At 39.2% G+C, this 26,708-nt stretch overlaps 2 protein-coding genes and 1 pseudogene across 12 annotated transcripts in view; 2 read left to right on the forward strand and 1 right to left on the reverse strand.

Annotated features, from left to right (window-relative positions):
* The window catches only part of LOC101726216 (putative C-mannosyltransferase DPY19L2), a 59,492-nt gene extending 46,808 nt beyond the window's left edge, over positions 1-12,684 (forward strand). For 9 of the 11 annotated variants that reach the window (XM_087195819.1, XM_087195820.1, XM_087195821.1 and 6 more), the window contains 4 exons: positions 39-213; positions 1,519-1,618; positions 3,045-3,170; positions 12,152-12,684. In XM_087195819.1, coding sequence (XP_087051945.1) covers positions 39-213; positions 1,519-1,618; positions 3,045-3,170; positions 12,152-12,329 — 579 coding nt within the window. In that variant the 3' untranslated portion in view covers positions 12,330-12,684. Of the gene's footprint in view, positions 1-38; positions 214-1,518; positions 1,619-3,044; positions 3,171-3,736; positions 3,884-12,151 lie in introns of all 11 variants that reach the window. The other 2 variants (XR_015445273.1, XR_015445274.1) reach the window with 1 other exon arrangement.
* Positions 4,243-5,697, reverse strand: LOC101711735 (histone-binding protein RBBP4 pseudogene; annotated as a pseudogene).
* An 8,093-nt stretch (positions 12,685-20,777) lies between the features above and the next one.
* LOC110348246 (uncharacterized) overlaps positions 20,778-26,708 on the forward strand; it is a 143,795-nt gene continuing 137,864 nt past the window's right edge. Inside the window, exon 1 of the mRNA XM_087195830.1 lies at positions 20,778-20,883. The gene's annotated coding sequence lies outside the window, so the exon portion shown is untranslated. The remainder of the gene's footprint in view (positions 20,884-26,708) is intronic.

Raw genomic sequence — 26,708 nt, forward strand, 5'->3', positions numbered from 1 at the left:
TTTTATAAGAATTATAAATAAATGTTTATCTATTTCAGCTCTTTGGCTGGCTTTTTCGAAGATTTCATTTTGAGAGTGTTATCTTTGGCATTCTAACAGTGATGTCAATACAAGGCTGTGCAAACCTCCGTAATCAGTGGAGCATACGAGGAGAGTTTACTAATTTGCCTCAGGAAGAACTTCTACAATGGATCAAATACAATACCAGACCAGGTATGTAACTACTCAGTTATATGTATTCTCACTTTTACCCATATGCAACACATGTAGTTCTAACCAGTTGGCATTCTATATATGTGTTTGTGTGTGTGTGTGTGTGTGTGTGTGTGTGTGTAGTTGGACTTACTGGAGTTAACTTACAGTTGCTTGGCTTTACAGTAGTGTGGAGCAATACACATTAAGTACAAACTGTGCTTCAGATTTGAACTGTAGTGTTTCCCAGGCGAGGCCTAATAGTCTGTTGTGATACAGTGTTACCGGCATTTCATAGATACTATATTTTGTGTTTTCCTTCAAAGTTAACACTGAGAATACTTGTGATAGTTGAAAATAAACATTCAGTTGTTTCGGTTGACCTGAATAACATGCCTTGTTTTTATTACTGATTTTATTGTGCTGATTAAAAATAATCATAACCTTCCTAATTACATGAACATTTATCATACAAAAATGTCAGAAAGTAAGCTTTGGGTCTTTTGGTCTTCCAATAAACAAGATGGAAACGGATGGCAGGTGGTAGATTTTGATATATTCCTAGTTCTGACCAAATGCATACACAGCACTCAAAAAGTACCACTAATAAGTAATGAACTGGCTTGATGAAATGTATGAATGATCTAGACTCAGACAGAGGAAACAAAGAGAACATAATGATGAGTATTTTCAGACCATCTGAGGAGAGACCGCAGTGTCCTCTGGCACATCCACAAGACCATACTCTTCACAACACATGGCGTCCTTTGAGAAAATGCACCCTGAGACTTGCCTTTCATAGCAGTCTCTCATCTCCTAGCATTTTAAGCGCTTTAACTTCATTGCAAGATATGAAATATCCCCTTGTCCCGCTTCCTGTGCATTGCTCCCACGTGGCAGGAAGAGGCCGAGAGGCTGAGCGGTGCGTCCTCTGTGTGTGCAGCCTGGGTGACTCACTTCACTGCCCCTGTGCGGGAAGTGTAGCTCTCCCCTCATAGAGGCGTGCGGGTGGAATCACTTAATCCTTGGGACAATATTGAGCACGGACCCTAGCACCAGTGTAACAAAAGTGAGCTGTTAGAATAGCAGGCAATGAGTAAATACGGAGTGAATAAAAAGAATGATGTCCATGATTACTGTGTGTGTGTGTGTGTGTGTGTGTGTGTTTCCAGGAAGTGAACCCAGGGCCTTGAATATGCAAGACAAGCACTCTACCAATGACCTTCACCCAAAACCCTGTGGTTTTTATTTAAATATGCTTCATCTTTCTTAATTTGAATTCAAATACTGTGGATAAGTTTAACTTTTGGTTTTCTTGCTTTTCAGATGCTGTTTTTGCAGGCACCATGCAGACAATGGCGAGCATCAAGCTGTCCACACTGCACCCCATTGTGAACCACCCACACTACGAGGATGCAGACTTGAGGTTGGCAACCACTGACTGTCTCGCCCTGACTCACGCTCTGCCTGCTGCTGGTGCTTAGGGACAGGGAATGGTTACACACACATGCACACGCACACGCACACACACACGTGTGCGCGCACATTCTCATCCTCATATTCATCTTTGAAGTTTGAGAAAAATATGTAGTAAACATCCAAAAATGATAGTATAAGCTGGGTTCCTCTGAAGCAGTTTTAATAAATGTCAGAAGAGTGAAAAAAGGAAAACTTTATTTTTGCTTAGTGAAAAGTGTCACATGTATATGTATATACATGTGACATATATGGGGGGGGAAGAGAAAGAGAGAGAGAGGATGAGAATGAATTAGTTTTCCAGGAGAACTCATAAGTAGCAGTGAAAGGAGGCTGGCTACCTTAAATTTTCATCAAAGCATGCAATATGGCAAATTTCATATACTTTATTTTCCTCTTTAAAGAAGTCATTAGCCACCAAGAAGATCTAAAATATTTCTTCCATCAGGCAAAGCTGAATGTGAAAACTGTAGTTTACATTGAGGGCTAAAAGTTTTGTGTTCTTTACATGGCTGCTTTTTAAAACTTATCTTGATCATTCTGTTAGTTGTCTGGGTAATCTTTCCTTGTTAGGTCTATTGTTAGAGGTAAATTTTTAAAGGTTTATGTCTGGTTGTGGTGATTAGATATCCTCTATGTCCCAAATCCTAAGTAACATTTAATGTACAAATGATCCGTTCTTCAAGACTTTATAAGAATTCCAGCTTAAGACCAAACTATCTCCTGTACCATAGCTTAGTGACCACCTGTGATTCTGAAAGGTGCTTTTTCTTTTTTTATGTACATATTTATTTTACCTTTTTCTTTTGCACTGCTGAGGATTGAACCCAGGGCCTTGTACGTGTTGGGCAAGCATCTCCCATGGGCCGCATCTCCCATGGGCCACATCCCCAGCACTGAGGTGCTTTTTGTACCTGTTCCAACACCCTAGATGTCTGTGGTGTACATGTTGTATTTGCTTTATTCAACTTCAACTCACCTATTTTTCTGAGCTTCTATAGATGAAATTCTCCACTGAAGTAACCTTTCACTATATTCAGTCTCTATCAGAATTATTTATTCCATGTCCAGACTAATTTTGTGGATTATCTGAAGCACAGTTTACATCCTAAGCTCTTATTCTGCTAGTACAATTTTAGATGAAGCTGTAAGTTAACAAGCAGAATATGCAAAATTCAAACTGCTCTAAGTTTTAGCACATTCAAAATCGAAGGAGGAATGTGGAAAGGGCAATCTCAAAAGTAAGCATATTATTTTCATGTACATCAATACTCCATCCAGTGAGGCTTGTAACTTCAAGTTGCTAGCCAGTTTTCTTTAGTCTATTATCATTTATTTAAAATTCTTCTTATAATTATTGTTGTTTCAATTTAAAGGGCCCGAACAAAAATAGCTTATTCAGTATATAGTCGAAAATCTGCGAAAGAAGTGAGAAATAAATTGCTGGCGTTACATGTGAATTATTATGTTTTAGAAGAATCATGGTGTATTTGGAAAACCAAGTGAGTATTAACACTATGCTATATCATGTGTCATATTCTAAAGCAGCAAATGTTTCACTCTAATTACAGTAGTCTTGATTCTTCAAGACTTTCTATTTTCAATAAATTTCATTAAACTATTAACCTGGTATTTTGGCTAAAAATTTCACCTGGAGAAGTAAGATTATGTTGTCATTTAAGTAGAATCTAATTCAAAAATATATTTTTCATGTTAGAGTTAGCAGACAAGGACATTAGAACAGTTAAATTAATTGTGTTTCATATGGCCAAAAAGTTGAAACATGGAAAACATTTTTTATGTAGAAAAGGAATTTATTGCATTATAAACACTAACATAGTTACTCATGGAGAGTAACAGGCATGCTGGTGAAACAGGTCACCTAAAATGGAGATGGTATCAAACTAGTGGTCAAGGACTAACTCCTAAAAAAGCAACTCTTATCAAGGATTAATTTAACTTTCAAACCAAAAGCTAACAAATCACCCTTGAGGCACAACTGTCAAGTAAAAACATACAACACAACTTGGTGGTCCAAGTTAAAATAACAACAAAAACCATTTCACAGAAAGGAAAGGAGTAATAGGAAAACAACTCAAGAAATACATTAACAAGCAAAACTATATGGAGAAGAAGGAATGTGTAGCTTTGACTTAACTGAAGAAACCAAGAGAACACTGGTCTACATTTGGAAATACGCATCCTGGAAAGTCAGGTATGAAGATTTACGGTAGGAATCTATGACTTGATTCTCCCCTAATCCCTGAATAAAAACGACATCTTACAGTACTCATATTTCATGGCTGAGACACCTAACCTCACTTGGCTCTATTCCTTACTCGCTCTAGCCTGAAAAAGTCAGAAAAACTTGGGGATATATCTTAAGTAGAAAAACGAATAACACATTATATTCCCCTTCCTTTAGCTACTTTAGACCTAGATTTGTTAGTATAACATTCCTGAAGAGATTTAAGTATAAGTCTGGTTTTGCTGAATCAAGTACTCCAGTTAATATGTAGAAAACACCCACTTTTTAGACTAATATAGTATTATTGATGGTATCTATTATGAAGAGATAGCTGAACAAGGTCTGTATGTCTCAAAACCAGTGTTAAATCAGTCTCAGGGTTGAGAGGAAAAAAAGGGGAGTCTAAAGTCTAAAATCACAAGTGAAGAGATATCTAGGATCCTTGTCCTTCTGGATCTACACTTCCTTCAGGGTCTTCCTCACTATAAATGTTCTCTGCCATCTGCCACACTTACATGATATTGTCTCCTGTTACAGAACGAATCACCCAGGGTTCAATGGGATTCCAGGAAAAATCAAATGCCTTTGTAGTGGGATCACCATAAATAAATAATAACTCATATGGACCATCTTCTGCACCTTCTGGAGATTGCTCTTCTCCAATTTTACTTAAATCCCAGACATTCAGTCTGCAGTCAGTACTACTGGAAGCCAGAATACTCTGATTGTGAGCTGACCACTGAACCTGGAATATTGCATCCTTATGTGATTCAAAGGAATGCAACTTAAGTTTCATATTTCTTAGATTCCACAAGCAACAATCTTGTCATCTGATCCTGTAGCAAGAATGAATTCACTATAAAGACTGAAAGAGAAAGGCAGTTCACCTCCACAAGTGTGAATATCAACTGAGTGGCTTGGTTTGGAAGTGTTGTTTGACTGAGTATCCCAAATCATAAGTTTCTGGTCGTCAGCAACTGACCCAAACAGAGACTCATGGAGCAGGTGCCAGGAAACATCTGCTTCTACTGTCGTATGCCCTGTGAGGATGGTCTTCGAATCCACCACTCTTCCTTTGGAACAGCAATGATATTCCATAGGCAAATGCTATGGTCATCTGAAGCACTAAGTCAGTGCCCACCACTGAGATTTGGGTTCCAAGAAAGCCCATAGTCTTCCTTCTGTTGTCCATGGAGACTCAAGTCTGGGTTGCACTCTCCAGAGTGGTCTGGTTTAGAAGGATGCTTTGTATAGTCAAAAGCAAGAACGTCACTGGATGGAGTCTTTGTTGCAATGATGCAAGTGTTCCGGAGCCCTATTTACTTCTCCTTCGTGGTTGATCTTGATTTCCATTTCAATTTTCCTGCTAACAGAGCCAAAACCTACAAATTCTCCTTTCTCACTGTAACACATCAAACTGGGCATCATCATTAGGGAGCTGTCCACTGGTTATCTCAAGGTGGTTTTGTTCATCTGATGTGTGTGTCCCCAGGACAAGTCCGTGAATGCTGAAATCTTTCCCTTCTGGTCTAGTTACATCTGGAAGCCACTGCGCAGTTAGGCTGGGCCACTCTAGAGCATGGGTCATCACCAAATCATAAAGAAAAGGCTTGTTCTTTTTCCGTAGTTTGAAGTCCTCATTGATCACATGTTCTTCCACTGCATCATCAAAGCTGCTTCCTTGTCAGCCACGGCAGCAGGAAAGCTGGGAGGACCCTGGGGCTGAATGACATAGGAGGGGAAAACAGTTTTTAAAGATCCCAACTGATCATCTAATTATGAAAAATATGAGATACAAAATATACTGGGTAAAATTAATGTCATATACTAATGACAGATAAGACATGGAAGAAGGAAATATTGGTGAACTTGAAGATGAGGTAGTAGCAGTTATACAGAGCATCAGTGATCTGCAGGACAACTTCAAGTGATTTAATACACCTGTAACACAGGAGTCCCCGTAGAGTGAGGAGAAGTGAATATTTGAAATAATGATGGTGTAAATTTTCCCAGAGTTCACAAAAGCTGTAAATACATAGATCTAAAAAGGGCCATAGACCCCAGAGGTAAGAAATATGAAGAAAACTATACCTCGGATCATAATATTAAGTTTCTTAAGCGATCAAAATAAAAATCTTCAAAGCAGCTAGAAAATAATGTATAGACAGTGGAACAGATACAGAGTTGCCAGAACATTCTGGTGAGAAACAATTGAAAAAAGACAGTGGATCATCTTTAAAGTACGAAAAGAAAAATATGCTGCCTGTAATTCTGTGTGCAGTTGAAGTCTATCTTAATGAAGAAGATGAAATAGACTTTTCTTAGCATACTAGTGCTAAGAAAAGTTCTCACCAGAAGACCTGCACTACAAGAGATGCAAACTAAAGCCTTTTAGGCAGAAAGAAAGTAGCAGAGTACAGAAACATGGATAAACATGAAGGCATGAGTAGCCATGCAGATGGCGCCACATAGGCCAGTGTTAGAAGAGTTTCTCCTTGTGTAAATCTTAGAAAAGATAATCATCTGATTAAGGGAAAATAAGTTTATTGTGGCATTTATAGCATGTTTAATTAAAATTTACTGTGAGTAGGATATGTCTGGGGGGGTAGAAATATACAATTGTAAGGTTTTTATAACATACATACAGATGTTTCTCAACCTACAGTGGGTTACACCCTGATAAACCAATCATATGTGAAAAATGTAAGCCAAAAGTACATTTAATACACCTGTACTACTACCCATCATAGCTTAGCCTGGACTACTTTAACCATGTTCAGAACACTTACATTAGTGCACAGTTGGTTAAATCATTTAACATAAAACCTATTTTAAAGTGTTAAATATCTCACATACCTGCTCAGATGGGTGTTGTCAAGGTGGTGGGATGTGAAAAGATGGAACACAACATATAAAACAGTGCTGGCAATTCAGTGCAGATGCTCCTCAACCTAAGATGGGGTTATGCCCCCCCAAAACCCATTGTAAGTTGAAAGTATCCTAAGTGAAAAAATCATTTAACATACTGAACATCCTTGGCCAGCCACAACAAAATAATGGTTAGAAGATCCATATTTTTACCCTTCCCATCGCAAGCTAACTGGCCACTGTGGCTGACTGCCCTTGCCAGCCATCTCAAAAGAATATTGTATTACAAGTCACTAGTCTGGGAAAAGGTCAAACGTCAGAGTATGGATTCCACAGCGTGCATATCTCTTTCATAGCATCTTGAAGTCAAAATATCATAAGTCCAAGCCAAGTTCACACTTGCAATCCCAGCACTCAGGAGGCTGAGGCAGGTGCATGGCCTCGAGTTTGAGGCCTACCTGGGCTACATAGTGAGTTCAGGGCTAGCCTGAACTACAAAGGAAGACTCTCCCTGAAAAAACAAAATTTACAAGTCCAAACATCCTTGAGAATTATCTATAAAGTATATACTATTAATTGCTAATCCAGTTTGTGAAATAATGAAACAATGAGTTACAGCTAACAAGTCAACAAACAAGTTTAATATGGAATCATAAAAAATGTTTAATACAAATGAAGGCAGAAAAAGTGGAATAAAGATCAAATGGGACAAATAGAAAACAGATAGCAGCATGATAGACTTACATCTCTTTTATGCTGAATCATGGCCCCTCCATGATGTTCATGTCCGAATACCCAGGAACTGTGATTAAATGAATGCTCATGAGATGTGAAATTACCTTGATTATCCAGGTAGGAATAGTGTAAGTACAGGGTCCTTATAAGAGGAGGCAAAAGAGTCAGAGGCAAAGGTGGTGATGTGACCGTGAAAGCAGAATGTGGAAAAGGAAAGGAAATGGATTTTCCTTTGGAGGCTCCAGAATGACTCCAGCCCTGCCAACATCTTGATTTTGGACTTCTTCCCTCCAGAATTGAAAGAGAATCAATATTTTGTTTTAAGTTACAAAGCTTATGGTGATTTGTCAGCAGCAGTAGGAAACTAGTACAAGACAAAACATCACTAATAAAAATCAAGAATCAGCAGACTACATAATACAGTAAGACCATACTATATATTGCCTTCAAGAAATTTGCTTAAAGGTAATGAAATGAACAGGTTAAAAGTTAACAGACGGAAAAAGGACATATGTTGCCACTGCTAGTCAAAAGAGAGCTGGACTGGCTATTATACTATGAGATAAACTACATGTGAATGTAAAGAATATTATCCCAGTTAAACATAGTCATTTTATAATGAAGAGGGGTCTGTTTTTGAATAGGATGTTGCAGCCTTACACACTGATGTACCAGATAACACAATTATTAAATACATCAAGTAAAGCCAGATAGAATTGTAAAGAAAAAATAAACCCATGATATGGTCAGAAATTTTAACAGCCCTCTTAGGAATATGCAGAATAATTAGAAATTTAACTAGTCTGTGGAAGACTTGAATGATGCTATCAACAAATATGAATTCATTGACATTTATAGAACACAGCACTCAAGAACATACTGTAGGCATTCTTAGGTGTAAATAGACTACGGTATTTACAAAGAAAGACCATATTATGGACATAAAACAGCTCTCAATACATTTTAAATGATTTATATCATACAAATATATTCTGATTATAATGAAATTAAAATAAGAATAAGTAAAAAACATTTTATGTTAAAAATCCCCAAATGTTTAGAAACTACAAATAGAAGGTATCTTGCTAAACCTGGTAAAGATAATCTATGAAGAAAGTACAACTTATATCAGAGTCAAAGACAAAAGACAGTTCATTGAAGTCAGAAACAAGAAGAGGAATTCCATTCTTACCACCAATAAACATTGTATTGATTGATACAGCCAAAGGAGTAAAGCAAGAAAAATAAATGAAAGGCATATCACTTGGAAAAGAAGAAATAAAGCTGTCTCTTCAGATACAACTTAATCATCTATAAGTAATCTGGTGGATGTACCAGAAAGCTCTTAGAGATAATAGGTAACTTCAGCAAAAATACAGGATACAAAATCATTTCTAATTTTACATAACAACAACCTATAACTGAAATTTTAAATGACATTTACAATCATAAAAATATTAAATATATGATGTATAATACCTGCACATTAAAAATGATAAAACATTATTGAGAGAAATAAAATACCTAAATAAATGGACAGATGTGCCATGGTCATGGATCAAAATTGTGAATACTAAGTTGTCAATTCTCCCTAAGTTGATCTACAAGTTCAATTCAATTGCAGTCAATGAAATTTGAAGAGCTGATTCTCTAGCTCATTGACAAAGTACAAAGGACTTGGAAGAGCCAAAACAGCTTTGAAGGAGAACAGTTTTTTAGGGCTAATATGATGTGATTTCAAAACTCATTATACAACTACAATAACCAAGACAGTGGTGCTTTTGGAGTCAGGATAGATGGATGAAATGAGAGCATCCAGAAAAAAATACTCATAAGGACAATAGATTTTTGACAAAGATGTAAAAACATTTCAGTGGAATAATGAGCCTTTTCAACAAGTAGTGCTTAAACAACTGGGTGCCTTTATGCAAAAAAAGAACTTCAATTTGTACTCCACATCATATATAATACTTAACTAACTGTGGATCATAGAACTGTAAATCTAAAAATATAAAAGTTCTAGAAGAAAACATGGAAGAAAATCATTGTGACCTTATGTTAGGGAAAGATGTCATTTTTTTGGTCTGTTTTGTTTTTTTGAGACAGTGTTTCACTATGTAGTTCAGGCTGGTTTTGAAATCATTATGTAGCCCAGGCTGGCCTCACACTTGTGGTGATCCTCCTGCCTCAGCCTCCAGAGTGCGGGGATTACAGGCATGTGCCATCATACCCAGCTGATAAAATTTCTTAGATCCAATACCATAAACATGATCTGGGAGAGAATCCACTGATAAGAGATCATTAAACTGTAAACTCTGATCTTTTATAAACACCATTAGGAGTAATTTAAAAATCAGCCACAGTTGGGAGAAAATATTTTCAAAACCTATGTCTGATAAAGAACTTTAGATGTATAAAGGACTCTCAAAACTTAGAAACAACCCAATTAAATTATAATGAGAATGAGATACCCCTAAATATCTAATATATTAACTAAATTTACAAAAAGATTTGCAAGTGTTGTGGACCTGTGGAGACCTGCAACTCTTACTGCTTCTGTGACTGTAACATGGTACAGCCACTTTGTAAGACAGTTTAGCCATTTCATAAGAAATCAAGCTTATACCTACTATGTACATTTAGGCAAGATCAAAGAAAGCATACATCCACACCCACAATTGTTCATAAATGTTCACAGCAGCTCAGTTTTGCAATAGCCAAAATCTGGAAACACCCCAAATATCTATGGACAGGTGAATGGGTGTTTGGAATGTTTGGACAATATAGCACTACTCATCAATGAAAAAGATTGAACTCTTGATACAAAAAATATGGATAAATATCAAAATAAGTATTTTGATGAAAACGACCAAGAAAGAAAAGAAAGCGAGCCACAATCCCAGAAAATGCACACTAATCTGCAGTAACAAGAAGCAGGTATCTGTTTCCCCAGGAAGGGGAGTTGCATGGGACCAGGGAGTAAGATTTTGAAAGGCATGAGAGAAATTGTGGGAGAAATGGATAGATTCATTATTTTTGGCCATGATTTCACAGGTACATACTCGATAAAGTGTATCAAATTCTAAACTAAATATGTGCCATATATTGAGTCATTATCGGTCATTTATGCATTATTAAATCTGCAAAAAGTCAGACAAGGCTTTTTATCCAGAATCTGTGAAAAGGTCTTACACCTCAGTAGTAAGAAGCAACACAAATTTGAGCAGACATTCTACCTAAGAAGATGTTTTGGATGATGCCTGACAATAGAATGAATGAAATTACAAAGACTGAAAGTACCAAATGTTTGTGAGAATGTAAAACAACTTGAACTCCCTTACATTTTTGATAGAAATGGAAAATATTACATTCACTTTGGAAAACAATTTTGAAGTTGCTTACAAAGTTACGTTTACCATACTGCCCAGCAATTCTATGACTAAGACAAGTAATGTATGTTAGTTGGACATGAGTCCAAGAAATCCTTGTCCATGAGTTTTCATAGAAACTTCCTTTATTATCACCAAAACCCCCAAATACTTCAAATGATCATTAACTTGCAAAAGAATAATCAAATAATGGCATCTGCATAGAGCAAAATATTATTTAGCAATGAAAATGAAGGAACTACAGGCACCACAACATCTGAGATATAAACATTAAAAATATGATAAGGTATGTGCGGCGGATGTAGCTCAGCAGCACAGCGCCTACCTGTCAAGCACAAGGTACTGATTTCGATCCCTGGTTCAAAAAAAAAAAAGGCTAAGGTAGAGAAGGCAGAAATGAAGCTTACCGAATGTGTGTGTATGGAATTCTGGATTGTGTAAGGCAGAAAGGAGACCTGTACTGGCCTGGGGCCATATTAGGGGAAGGAAATTGATTGCGGAAGGACACAGGGGAACCTGTTAATGACGGAAATTCTCTGTAGAATGACCAGGGTGGTGTTTACACATCTCTGCACACTTGGCCATACTTAAACTTTACACAGGAAATGGGTGAATTTCACAGTACCTAAATTATAACTAAATGTAGATGTTAAAAATTAACTTTGCCTGCCTCCTTCCATTTGATGAGTTCCATGCAGAGCTCCTCTCTAGGGAGAACATTATCTCATTCAGAGCCACCGCTCACAGAACCACCCAAATGGGAAAGGGTTGAACAAAACAAACGTGGCCTGAGAGCTTCCTTTCTCTGCTGTGGAGTATGTTTCCCTATTAATCCAAGGCAATTTGTGCTCAAGACCATGGACTTCATCAGGAATTCTATTAGTTCTTCTTTAATCATCTCATTCCATAGATGTACTATACCTTTATGTTTGAATAGTGATGATACTTAGAAAATGTGTTTGTTTCATGTTAAAAGTGAGCTTCTAAATACATATTTCTGAAAGTACTTTGAACCATTGTTATTAGGACATGTCATAGGATATGGTTAAGTGGGACCTAGGAAGGCAACAGTCTTCGCTTTCATTATTTCTAAATGTTAAACCTATGTTTTTTACAAATGATACTTTAAAATCTTTGTTAAATAAGTTAGTCTCTGGAAATCTGAGAGATTCTTTATGATTTATGCACTTTTCTATGTATGAATGCATTTTTATGTGAATATTTTCATCTTCTTTCTTTTCAGGCCGGGTTGCAGTATGCTGGAAATCTGGGACTTGGAAGACCCTTCCAACTCAGCAAACCCCTCCCTCTGCAGCACTCTGCTCAGGGATGCAAGGCCTTACTTCACCATCGTGTTTCAGAACACCTTGTACAGAGTATTGAAGGTTAACCGAGAAAGAGACTATACCAGCATCCTCTGATGCAAAGAAGGCATCAAAGACACACTTAACATTCATTAAAACCATAAGCTTTAATAGCAGATGCTTAAAATAAGAGATGAAGAATGGCCTAAAGTTTTTCTGATTGCTAAAGGCAAATTTATTGTTCTCCATTGAATGTCAGCCTTGTTAAGCTTGTCACATAGATAATTTTACTAACTCTCAGGTAAGATTTTTTGTAACTTTCCTAGTTAAAAGTGTTTAAAAAAAAAAAGAAAAAAGACATGGGCCGGGGATTTAGCTCAGTGGTTCTGCCGCCTGCTTGGCAACTGCAAGGTCTTGAGTTCGATCCTGGGTATGAAAAAAATAAAAAATAAATGAAAATAAATTTTAAAAAGCTTGGTCTTTTTTGGTAATATTTGAATCTCTAGAAATTTGCTTACCCAAACAGTTAATATTTCCCCTGATTAGTTTTCAACCCAAGTTCAACAGATACTAACCTGTCTTTAGGACCCAGTGGTTTTTCACTTAATATCCAGATAAAATAGAAATTGTTACAGTATACAACCAAGTTTGTGACTAAACATAATCAGAAAGGAACATCCAGTTAGATTTATCAATGAGATTATCAGATGCTAGATCTTGAATGAAACAAAGGTCTTTCCCTCTTAATGGCCCTGTGACCTTTTGGATGCAGCCTTTGTTTCCAGCCCCCATCTTTTGTAATGCTGATCTGTAAGTCATTTCTGTTTCGTCTTGGATGAGGAAGGTCGTGGTTTATAAGCCTTTTCCCACAATAAAAACCTACCCCACATAATGCTTTGAAAAATAATGGAGAGTGAGTGGTTGTCTTGAAGATGTAGTAGCCAAATGCAGAGTAGAGTTTAACCTTTTTCTCTGCCTGGTAAATGCTAAATATGCCAAATCTGTAATACTCTAATGTGCATCTCCTTGAAGTTAATCATTTTGGAGTTTTTATATTTGTACTTCCCTCACGTTCTTGGCCCTCTATACTTGAGATAACAAAATGCTTTAATTCCATAGGTAGTTCAATTATAGTAGACAGGCAATCATATACAGCAAAAAACCCATTAAAATTATTTTTTCAACCTTTAGAGTTGTAAAATATTTTAACATAGGATACAAAACAGCTAAGAAATAACACCACATTTATTTTAGCATTTTCCAATAATGTTTTTGCTATAAGTATGGAGCAGAGAAAAAATACCTAACACCTAACATTCATAAAATTAGAGAAACACATTTTGGATGATGTTTTCATAGGGAATGTTTTAAAGTTGGCAGAATTCAACAAAAAAGGGATGAGCTGTATTAAGAAACTGTTACATATGCATATGATGGTTTCACATGGATTTTTTCCTGTTTCCCTGTACCATGAATGTTAAGTAATTGTAAAAGCCCTTGAAAATCTTTTGCTTTTTTCTTTTTCCATCCTTTCACAAGCACACATTTTGAGATTGACATAGCTCTGATGTGAAGGTGGAGATCATAAGTTGCTGACCTCCTTACCCTTTAACACTGGCAGTGATCTCTTTTAGCAGTTTAACATGATCCTGCGCAGTCTCACCTGGAAAGCAGCAAACCGTGACGGAAGTAATGTGAGCTCTGCAGCAAGATGGAGCTAGTCCAAATCCTGGCTCTTCCGTATTAGTTGTGTCTCCTGCCACCCATTCAAATGATACTTATTCAGTGCTTACTGGGTGGCATGTGCTGTGCTAAGCTTTTAGTCATGTGGATGACCTCCATGAGCTTCAGTTTCCTCTCCTGTAAATCAGAACTCACAGTACCTACCTGTCAGCGTCATTCAGAGGAATAGTGAAATACACTGTCACAGTCCTCAGCATGTATAGGCACTCAGCAAGTGTTAGTTCCTTCCACTCCTCCTCCCCTGAACCACCTGAATAATCATTGCAGCAACATCAGATTACAGGGTGAGGTCAGATCATCTCAGGGTCCTGAGTAGTGTTTATTTGGTGTCCATACTGCACTTCAGCTTTCTTATACAATTTACGCTATTGGTTTCATTTCTGCATATATTTTATTTTTTATTCTTTTGAAATATGAAGAGAGGTATGAATGCAGGGGTGCATGATGGACCGGTTTTTCCCATGCAGGGAAACGTCCCCCCTTTAGATTCCTGTGCTCTTGTCCTTGCACACTCATCTGAAAGTGTGGTTGGGAGTGAGCTGCACACAGCCTGCAGCGGCCCCTCATCCCACTGCCAGGAGTCAACACAACCTCAACAAGAAACTGGGCATTTCTAATTTTAATTCTAAGTTTAAAATTATGTGTTTATACTGTATTGTCTTTCCATTGGACAAGCAGTATGAACTTGTCATTGAAACTTAGTTTTGAAAAAATAAATGTTAAAGAAGGGGAAACTACTTAGACTCTTTTAAGATCTCATTTTTTGGAGCTAGAGCCACCTGGACAGGCAGAGGGGAGGAGCTGGAACCCTGCAGGGGAATTCCTGGTAAAATTAGCTTTGGTGACCTGCTGCAGGTGTGGGAGAGAGCGAAGGTGAGGCTCAAATGGACACCAGTGCCGAGGACAAAGTCTTGTCTTTGGTGTGTAAAGCCTGCTTCTGAATTTTGACTTGTGTTCTTGAGGTAGATGAGGGTGGGCAGACCAGACAGCTAACTGGAGGGAATGTGTCAAAGGTCATGAAAAGCCAGAGGACGTGCAGAACACAGTACTCTTTTTTTTACCCCCCCCCATTAAGTTTATTGGTACATTTTAGGTGTAAAATACAGTTACATTCATCATTGGGATCTTGTACCATTACATGAGTCTCTTGGTTCTTACTTTTTTCCCTTTCCCTTGCCCTCCCTTCACCCTCTCCACCCTTCCCTATTTGCAAAGACTTTGTTTCCATTTTTTTCCTTTTCTCATATTTTTTCTTTTCCCTTCTTTCCTTTCCCCCACCCTTCCCGTTTCCCCTGCACCTTTAGATCTTTTCTTCCTGTTATACAATGTCAATTATACATTTTTTAAATTACAATATCAAGATCTAGGAGACATTACCACAGATTTTACAGAATTTAAAAGGATATAGAAAGCATGTTACAAAAATCTTTTTGAAATAAATTTGACAACTTCTAAGAAGTACCTTGGAAGACAAATTAATGAAACTAACTCTGGAGGAAATATAAAATTTGAATAGCACCTATTAAAGAAAGTATATTCCTAGCTTGAAAACCTACCTATATGACAACAGCAGGCTCATATACATTTTAACTGATAAATTATATCAAACATTTAAAGCAGAAAAAAGAAGGAACACTTCTCCCCTCATTTTAGGAACTCAACATTGTGGTAATCCTAAAACTAGATAAAGATAATAGAAGAAAAAAGTATGAACATAGATAGAAATTTGTTTAACAAACTATTAGAAGTCAGATCTGGCAGGATGTAGAAAGTAGTTTTATTATAGGGATGGCAGTGTTGGTTCAGCATTGGAAGATCTACCCCCAAAAGTCATCATTTTAACAGAGGAAAGGAAAAAGCCATATGATCCTGTCACTAGTTGGAGAAAAAGTATTGGACTAAATTCTACAGCTGTACATGGTAAAAGCTATCAGGAGACTAGAAGTAGAACAGAAACTTCTCAGCAGATTAAAGACATGTATTCCATACTTTCAGCAAAAAACACCTTATATGAATGGAGAAGATACAATGCTTTCTCCTTAAGGTGGGGAACAAGGGCAGATATGCTTACTCTTTATCTGTCCATTAAACTTTGAAACCTAGGCCCCACCAAAATAGTCTGGCAATAAAATGACACAATTAGGATAGGACTGGCAAGGTAGAAGCAAAATCTTTATATGTAGATGAAATGATCATCTACAGAGAAAATACTAAGAAATCTCTAGGAGCCCCTAGAACTTGTACTTGAATTTAACAGGATTAGAAAACAGAAGGTATATATAAAAATTCAGGTCTGTATATACTTGCTATAAATGAAGAATTGGATATTGAAATTTAAAAGTTATGTAGGAGTACAAAGGACCTAGAAAAGTTAAAAAAAAACAGTGTTGGAAGACGTTTAGTACCTAATTTTAAGACTTCTTCTAAAGCTACAGTAATCAAGGCAGTGTTGGTATAAGGAAAGACATATAGATCATTGGAATAAAACAGAGAATCTAGAAATAGAACCGCACATATATGGTCCACTGAGTTTTGAAAGATTATTTAACATTAACATTTTATAGAATATAAACTCAATTCAAGAGCCGAGGAAGAGATAGTGTTTTCAGCAAACGGCACTAGAATACCTGCTATCTGTATATAAAAATTTAACCTCAACCCTTTATTTCCATACATGAAAATAACTTGAAGGGATCAATGAACCTAAATAAGAAAGCCTAAAAGTATAAAACTTTAAGAAGAAATTATAAGGGAAAATATTTATGAATTCAGGGTAGGCAAGAACTACCTAGGATACAAAAGACATGATGTACGAAAGAAAAAAATTGATAAATGAGATTCCATCAAAATTTAGAACTTTGAATGACATCATTAAAATGAAAAGTAGTCCTTAAAGAGACCATATTTCCAATGCATATAACCTATGACCAGACTATATAAAGAATTCTTAGAGCTCATTAATAGACAACCCAATTAAAAAGTAGACATAAGAAGATGATAAATAGCCAGTATAGCACAAGGAAAGGTGTGCAACTCTAGAATCAGAAAAATACTAATCAGTACAATAATAAGATTGAATTATACACTCATTAGGGAGATGAAGTTAAAAGTTTTAAAAGCCTTGTCATGACTTTTTCTTTTTGTTGGATTCTTCCCCTTTGCATTTAATTTGTCATGCCCAATGGATTCACTCTGCTGGGTTTCCTGGGGTTGTCATCCTCATTGTCTTTTCCTAGGGTATTGTCTAAAAGTTTTTGGAGTGCCGGTTTGATATTCACAAAGTTCCTGAGGTACTCTTTATCATGAAAGTATTTTATTTCTCCATCAATTTTGAAAGATAGTTTTGCAGGGTACATCAATCTGGGTTGGAGGCTGTTTTCCTTCAGGGCTTGAAATACATCACTCCAAGCTCTTCTTGCCTTGAGGGTTTGCATTGAGAAGTCTGCTGTGATTCTGATGGGCTTTCCTTTGTATGTGACTTGTTTCTTTTCTCTCACTGCTTGTAGAATTTTGTTCTTCTGTTGGATTTCTGGAATCCTAACTATTATATGCCTATGTGTAGATTGTTTTTGATCAAGGCTATTTGGAGTCCTATATGCCTCACTTATCTGTATGTGAAGTTCTTTTCCCCTGCTTGGGAAGTTTTCTGCTATCACTTCTGTGAAAAGGTTTTTTTTATGTCATCTGCACTCTCTCTTCTTTCTTCATTGACTCCAATCAGTCTTATGTTATTCTCCTTTGCATCGTCTAGCAGCTGCTGGATTGATTTCTCATGTTCCTTTAGAATTTTAAAGCAATTTTTCTTTTCCTGGTCACTAATTGCAATCTTTTCTTCTATATCTGAAATTCTATCCTCACATTGGTTCATTCTGCTGTGCAGACTTTTGATGGAGTTTTTAATTTCCTGGAAATCTGTTTGTGTCTGTTTTATGGATTCCATTTGTTTCCTATGTTGGGATTCCATCATATTCCTCAGATCCTCTATTTTTTTTTATCTGTGTCCTCTCTAGATTTATTAATCATGTCTTGCACCATGAGCAAAATCTTTAGTGTTATCTGAGTAATTATTTCTGATTTCATTTTTCCCAGATCCTCTTTTGTTGCCAGTTCAGAGAGTCCAGGTGGTTGAGAATTAGATTGTTCCATCTCGTTTCCCTTTGGGGTTGCTATAGGTGATCCAGAAGTCTGTTTTTGAGGCTTATTTACATGTCTTCTCATTTCCACGGGGGGGCGGGTGCTTCTGGTGCCTGCGTGGCTCACCTTCTCTGCCCTAGGAGCTTGGGATGGTGGCGGGAGAGCTTCCTTCTGGGTGCTGGGACTGGCTCAGCTTCTATGTGCTATGAGCTTGGGATGGCAGCAAGGGAGCTTCCTTCCGGGTTCTGGGACCGGCTCAGCTTCTCTGCCCTAGGAGCTTGGGATGGAGCGGGGGAGCTTCCTTCCTGGTGCTGGGACCAGCTCAGCTTCTCTGCCCTAGGAGCTTGGGATGGCAGCAGGGGAGCTTCCTTCCAGGTGCTGGGACTTGCTCACCTTCTCTGCCCTAGGACCTGGGATGGTGGCAGGGGAGCTTCCTTCCACGTGCTGGGACTGGCTGAGCTTCTCTGCCCTAGGAGCCTGGGATGGAGGCAGGGAGCTCCCTTCCAGGTGCTGGGACCAGCTCACCTTCTCTACCCTAGGAGCTTGGGATTGCTGTGAGAACACAGTACTCTTAATGACTCAGCTCCTAAGCACTGTACAAGGAACCAACCAGAAAGCAGTATTTTCAGTCTCTCATTTGAATCTGGCACTGTTGGCAGGACCAACCAGGAAAGTGCTATTTTCAGTCCTACATCTGGTGGGAAACCAAGCAAGTCTTTCCATAGGGCAGTTTCAATCTGGCACCAGGCAAAGTGAGTTTTGATAGGACAACTGTCCCAATGCATTATGTGTATGAGGGGGAAGCCAAGCCAGGAACTTTGGATACAAAAGAGCCCTTTCCCTTATCTTTGAGCCTCTGTGAGCCTGTTCACCAGCGTATTCTTATCCTTGTAGAGTGTACCTCTTTTCTACCTTCAGTAAATGTAGGCATTTGCTGCCTTTTGTATGTGTTTTGTCTACTTCTTTGTCTAAGCCATCAAGGCCCCAGAGAGGATCCCCATAGACCCCCTCTCCCATCGGGTAACAGTCTGAGTGGCTTCCTGCCTTCCCTTGCTAAGCTTTACATGTGGTTTTGTGTCCCCCAAAGGCTCATGTGCCCTACCTAAGCTTGCTCCCAGCCTGGTGAGGTTGAGAAGTCATGGGACCTTTAAGACCTCGGGCCTTCTAGATGGTGACTGGGGCAATTAGGGACACTGGTGTCGGAAAGAGTTAATGTAGTCGTCCTTACATGGGCCTGCCTGGCTCCCATGAGAGCAAGTTCTTACTAGAAGAGCAAGCCTGAATCTCCCACTTTCTGTCTCACCATGTGACTGCTCTCTCCCTCTCACACAGGCTATCACCATGGTGTCACCCACAATGTCCTAATGTAGCCAGAGACTTTCACCTTGGGGGAGGAGAACAATGAGGTTCATCAGATCAAGGGCTTTCAGTCTCCAAAACTGGGAGCCAAACAAGCTTCTTTTCCTGTCATGTACCACAGGTGTTTTGTTATAGCAGCAGAAAATGAACCAATACACCTTATTATTACTTTCCCTTTTACTCCAGAGATCCTACATAAAGATAAATTAACATTTGAAAATCTACCATATCTTAAGGAATAGGAATAGAGGTCATTTCTTTCCCTAAACTGAAGGTCTTCCTCAGCCTCTCCATTGAGCAGGATCACCTGGGAACTTCTACAAGCTACAGATGCCCTCTCTGCCTGAGGTACCAGTCAGGAGTGAACTATGAGTGACAGCAGTCCTTAACGCCTCCCAGGCAATGTTAACACTGCCAGGGTGGCAGAGCTGAGACCTAGAAGGACTGTGGGCGCCCACTGAGCAGCTGCGGGTACCCTCCTGATTCCCTTCCTTCTGATCCTCACAGCCTCAGTGTCCACAGTTCACCACATCTGGTCCGGTCCTCAGAGCCCTTGAATGAGGTCATACCTGGTAGCCTCCACTCTACTCACCGTGACACAGCCTTCTTTATTACTGAATTCCATGCTTTGTTTTTCATAGTAGACGCAATAAATTAAAAATACCAAGAGTTCTTTGGGCCATGGACACTTCAATTTGATGAGACTGAATTGACAAGGTGGTGAGAACATTGTGACAGCTGAGGCCTGACCTTCAGAGCTGATGGCTACCAAGGGTCCTACACACATTTGTATTTCTGTCCCTGGGATGATGATTATGTCTCTTTCCTTGGGGTGCTGACTTCAAAAGGAGCCACTGACAAATGAAGATGTGTTTGTCACTGTTCTTTTCAAGGTCTCTTGGTTCCGATTCATTTAGACCAATTCCTGCCCAGTGCAGAGTGGAGCTATTTCTGCACTGCAAATGCACAGGCCCCAGACAGGAAGCAGTTATGTCACACAGAGCTCTGTGGGGCTGATGTCACAGGCCAGGCAGGGGCAGGGTTCCCTGGGGGTTCAAACCCCTCAGCACCTTTCTTCCCCATCCACCTCAGCCACTCTGAACTTTAGCAGCATGAAGCAGAGCCCTGGGGAGGAGGGGACACAGTGGGTGACAGGCGGCGCTGGTGTGGCTGGTGGGGCTTCGAGTTCTCAGTTCTCAGGCCTGTTATGTCTCCATGCTGTGTCAAATGTGGTTGATTCTTGGAAGAGGCTCAAAGTAAAACCGGCCCCTACTGGTTGGGACAGCCAAAGGGGTGGTGAGGGTGTTAGAAAGGAAACTGAGGGCCGTTAAACCACAGCCAACTTGGCTCACCTTCAAAGGTCACAGCTAATGAATGTGAAGAAAATACCCATCTTCACACACGTGTGCCTGCCATCAACCTTCTCCTTTGTGCTGTGAGTGCCTGGGCGCCCTGCTGGGAAACAGGGAATGCATTGGTTGCTGTGGGAGTTGGGAACCTGGTGGCCAGGACTGTGTGGACACTGCTCCTTCTGTCACTGCTCTGACACTGTGGTGCAAGAAGGAGCGGGAAACATCTGTGGCCTGGGTTCATCCAGACCATTCCAAGTGTCTGTGCTCTTCTAAGCTATTTGGTTTGTGGATGCTGGTGTCTTTTGGTTTTACTTTCTCAGTGTAGACAGAGTGGCACATGACCTGTGTACATGAACCCATTAGCCAAGGTAGACATAGCTGTGAGCAACACTGTGTGTTTCAGGAGCAAAGAGATATGGAAGCCTTGAGTTCAGCTGAACATCACACAATGAATCATAACAGTCCCTCTACAGGGACAAAATGACTTTAAAGGGAACTTCAATGAGGGTTAATAGAAGATTTTGACACCAGGGAAATGGATTCCTGGGGTTAGTAACAAGAGGGACATTCAGCATAAGGATATGGAAAAGCAGTGCCTCACCCCACAATGCCCAGCCTGCTGCACAGTGGAGTGCAGAACTCTGGGTTCTACCTACCCAGTTCCAGGAAGAGGTACAATTAGTGCTGGGATAATCGGGTAATTGCTTTAGTCTGTCACAGTCTGGATGTTTTCACTTTTTCTCATTTATTCAAAAGAGTTCATTTGCCTTAAACAAATCTTCACCATATGTGTAGTACATACTTGATCTATTGGAATTTGATATTTTGGCTCTGAAGTATTTGGCATTAGTATTTTAATTAGTTTTCATTTTCTACCATCTGCTTTTCATGCTTTATTTTAAAAGATTTGCACACTTAAGGATTATCAATAAAGAAATCCATATTTTTCTCTGTTTTTAAAACTTGTTATTCATTTGTTATTTAGTGTTTGTGCCATTGGTCCACCTGTAGTTTTACAGAAAAATGACTGTAGTGGTAGGAATGATAATAATGAATGATAAATATGGCTATTCTTTCTCTGTTAGCGTCTGTAACTTCCTCTCCTTGACTCTTTTTGGCACCTTATGGTGAGCTGAAATTTGAATGTTTATTTCAGTGAAATCTACCAATATTTTTACAGCCCTTGTTTTTGATATCAGGTATAGATAAAGTCTGTCTCACCTGAAGTTTCTGTGCAATTTATCAATGTTAAATTCTAGTGCTTTCTGCTTTCAGATGTTTTTACACCTAAATGTACATGTATATCAATGATAACTTAACAACTTTACACCATTCGTTTCTTATGGTGAGCCAATTCCCAGTGGAGAGCTTATCCAATAATCAAGTGTTTTCCTGCTGATATGAATGGATAGCTTCATAATTTGTTAACATTTTACATACATATGGGTCTCTTTCTTAGCTTTCCATTGTGTTCAGTGGATCCTTTTATTCTAGTACCAGAATAGGCCTCTTTTCACTATTATAGCTGTTTTACTGCTCAAGTGCATTTCTTTTCTGACTTTTTAAAGAAACATCTACTCTACTATCATAGCAATTTTCTCCTTCCTCAGTTTAACATCGAGCCTCTGACCCAGCAAGTACCTTGCAGGCGCCAAGGCACAAAAGCTTGCCAGGACCTGCAAGGCCATTTTGCACATAACCTGGGCCCTCTGTTCTCAGAGCTGGTCCCCTGGCAGCTCATGTCCCTACACTTGTGGTCCCACAGAACAAGGGAGACCAACCTGCAGCCCCTGACTTTCTGTCTTCCTAGAAGTCACAAGAGCAGAAAATAAATTACCCAAGAAACCTCAAAACAAGGATTGAGAAGGACAGTGTCTTTCATTTTATTAGGAATTTATTAAGCATACATCCAAACGTGTTTATAAACGTGGTGGATAGAAATCTGTATAGGCACCCCTTAAATTTCATCTTCATTTTTTATTAATACATGGTTGTAGTACTAATGCTTACATTCCATGTATGGAGTTGGTTCCTGTACATAATACATCCTAGTTTCTTTTTGATCATTTTATTATACTTGCCTGATCAACTTTTTATTAATCAATCAAGATCAAGTGCAAATATCAGTGCACTTTCTGAGGGTAAGGTTGCCAATAAAACACAGAATGCTCTGGTACATTAGAGTTACAGACAAATAGCTAACAATTTTTTAATTGAAGAATGTCCCAAAGTGCATAGCTTGGCACTCAGTATGTCTTTATTAATTTTTGTTAAATCTCACAGCACTACCTGAAACAACCTTTTGTCTTAAGGATGAAGAGAAACCTGACAAACTGATTTATGCACACACAGAGCCACACATATGCCCATTTTCTTTTGAGGAGTGTCAAATGTAGCCAACAAGTTTCTTTTTTCTTTTCTTTCTTTTTTTTTTTTTTGGTACCGGGTATCGAATTAGGATCCTTGTGCTTGCAGGGCAGGCGGCCACGCCACTGAGCTAAATCCCCGGCCCGGGGCCTACTTTTCTTTTAATAATCTGGGTTCAGGGATTATCAGGTTTGCAGTTGGTGGCTGCCCCAAACTATTCACAGATGTGACAGTGGTTCAGGCCAATAATGATAAACTTTCATCTGAGCACAAGAACATGGCGGCGGCATTACCATAGAGAAATTCTGCCCTGCAAAGAAATTACTGTTCCTACAAGGGACAGGCCTGTGTCATCAGGGTTCAGCCTCTCACCATGTTCACACTCAGCCAGCCTCAGTAGGGAGCTCTCAGGCCCCTGGCTTTTCTGCCCCTGGCTTTTCTTCCCCTGGAGAGAACTTGCTTCCGGCGGCCATAAGGGGGCGCTGCAGGAGCGCGCAGAGGCAGAGAGTCAGGGGCTCTTCCCAGGCACCGCTCCTTCTGGTCAGCAGCTGGGCTGTCTTCTCGGATAGATCCTCAGCTATTGCTCCTGCCTGTCATTCAGTCAGGAAGACCAGGGCCAACTCATTGGTCTAGGGATCCTTCATGTTGAGAGGGATTTGAGTTTGGAGACGGCTTTCTGGCCCTCTTCTCATCCAGTCCCTGTCCTTCCAAGGCCGAGGAGAAGCAGCCATGCTGTGGGCTGTGGCCCTGCTTCTAGCTTTCCTGCCAGCTGGTAAGGATGTGGCATAGATTCTAATAGGATCCCCCCAGTCCCAGGGTAGTTCATTCCAAAGAATTCCATTCTCCATTTCTCATTATTTTGTGTTGCTGTTTCCACTGCAGGCAGTCAAATATCTTCCAACTTGGAAGGAAGAATGATGTCAATCACCAGGAGACCTGGGCCACATATGGCCATCACTTGTGATGTGATCTTCATGTAGTAAGGAAATACATCCAATAGTACCTATTCAAGGAGGGGCAGGCCCCACGACACCTTGTGCTATGACTTCTTCAACTCCAGGGCTGTGGTGGATTCAGACGTCAGTGAGCAGAAATACGATGCTTATGTACGCACAGAAATGATTTCCGAGTTTCTAGTAAGAAAGGTAGAAGAAAGTGATTCTGGCGTGTATTACTGTGCAGCCTGGACAGCCACAGTGATCCACACCTGCCTTGATCTACACTGAAAAGCTTGCTTGTGGCTGTTCCCAGTACACACTTTAGAACACCCTCCTCTCCTCTCCTAGCCCTGATCTCACTGTACTCTGAGCAAAGAGAAACCCTGAGCCCACCTCTTAACCCTACCCTTGTATCCATCGCACACCACTCTCAACAGCTGTGCCCTGCCGTGTTTCCTGAAGACCATGCTGCCATCTCCAGAACTTGGCCAGTCTGTCTGGGTGATGGCATGACTCTCTCAGCTCTCCCAGGGCTGGCTGAGAACCGCTAAGACAGACAGGGTCACCCTGGGCTGATGGGAAAGCATCATGGGAAGGCTAGGTGTATCGATTCTTTTATTCTATCATCACCCAGACAAAATGGAAACAATTCTTATTCATTACTCAGGATGATGAGAAATGATGCGATGAGAATTTGGAGCTTTCTGAATACTACATGTTTCTAATCATATTATTTTATAAACAATCTTTTATTTCACTCACTGTAACCACCCATGGTGTTGTTGCTATGAATAAGAATATAGAGAAAGGGGGATTTTTATAGATGTGTCAACCTTTTGATCTACACACACGTCAAAGGGGAAACTTGGAGACAGTATAGTTTCTCAGATCTGACTGGCCTTTGTTAGTGATTCATAAATTAGGTGACAACTGGTGTCCAGAACAGATAGAAGCGGATAGGACAGAACTATTGGTGTGTGCATGGCAGCCTGTGCAGGAGGAAGGACACAGGGCACAGAGCAGATCGGTGACACCAGGTTAGAGCAGAAGGTCGTTCTCACCATGCCGCTTCAGATGCACCGTGGTGACTGGTGAATGTAAATCTTCTGTTTGTTTGTTTTAATAAACTGGCCTTATTAAGTAATTCGGTGTTATCTCTCTCCTAAGTTCTTGGAAAGTCAAATTTTCCAGGTAAGTATCTTAGTTTTAGTTTGCAGACAATGAACTTTGTGTGAATGACTCCATCTGGGTTTAGTCTGTCTTGCTCCTACAACAGAAGCTCAGTCTCTGTCAGCAGCCTCCCATAAATTTTGTTTAATGATCTTTCTCTGGTAATTCAGCCCACTGTCAAACCTGCTCCATTTAAATGAGCAAAACTAAATGTCCTTTCCAACATTACACTCCTACATTGACGTGCTGAGTAAATAACTAGAGTGTTAATTTTTCTCAATAATTAAAACCTAGGGACTCTTTAGATGAGTAATCAGAGCACAAATAGTATATACTAAAACAGAAAGAAATCATACAAGGAAAGGGTGATTCCTGCCATAATAGATCATGATTAAGGGTATAAAAGTAATCCAGATAACTGTAGACTAAAAAGATAGATACCATTTTTATTGTGATTAGGAAGGGAAAAGTGTCCATAAAGGGAAGGTTGTAGCAAATTTAAATTTCACATTTTGAAATTTCACTTGTTACAGGCATAGAGTGAGCAATGGAATCTGTGAGGATTTGTGCACATTTCATCCAACAATCGTGCCCAGTTCTCTGCGTGAGTCTAATGTAATTGCATATCATGTACAAATGAAGACAATTTTTTCTTCCTTAAAAATTCTTCCAATTTTTTTTCATTTTCCTTAATGCCCTGGTAAGACTTCTGGTACAATATTTAGCAGAAGTGAAGGTGATTTGCATCCTTAGGTACCAGTCTTAGAACCCATCATAAAGGTAAAACTCCAAGTCTTTCTTCCAAAAGAGCTTTTCTACAGTGATTCTTCCTCTACTTATGTCTTCTCTTGGTTATTTATTCAGCTTTCAGACTGCATTTCTTAGCAAAGTTTTATATTTTTCCCTGAAAAGTTCCTACATATATTCGTGGTTAGATTGATTCCTAGATATCATACTTATTGTTACTGTCAATGGTAATATTTTAATGAAACACTTCATTTTTTTGTTATTACCATACAAAAATGCTACAGATTTTTCTGAGTTGACATTCTATGAGGATGATCAAAAGATAAAGTGAATATTTAAAGTAAAAAGTTTATAGTAAAAGACACATTGCCTTTAATCCCCTTTAAAATATTCCCTCATTTTCAACACACTGATCCCATCATTCTTGCCACTTTCTGAAGCAATTCCAGAAGTCCTCTCTTGTGAGGGTCTTTATTTGAGCTATAGGGGCTGCCTCCATGTCCTGAATTGATTCAAATGTTTCTGTCAAATAAAAAAATTACAATGTGTCCTCATATACCTTATTCACAGATCTGGCATCATGCATCTTCTGGCTCTTCCTCAAAGTCAAGGTGAATGTGAAAGGTAAATGTTTTATTAGAACTCTTCTATAAAATACTACCTCCTGGCAACTTTGAGTATGTGAG

Source organism: Heterocephalus glaber, unplaced genomic scaffold (assembly GCF_053883595.1).
Source record: "Heterocephalus glaber isolate CG9 unplaced genomic scaffold, H.glaber_assembly_v1.0 deba00001610, whole genome shotgun sequence".
Taxonomy (NCBI): Eukaryota; Metazoa; Chordata; class Mammalia; order Rodentia; family Bathyergidae; genus Heterocephalus; species Heterocephalus glaber.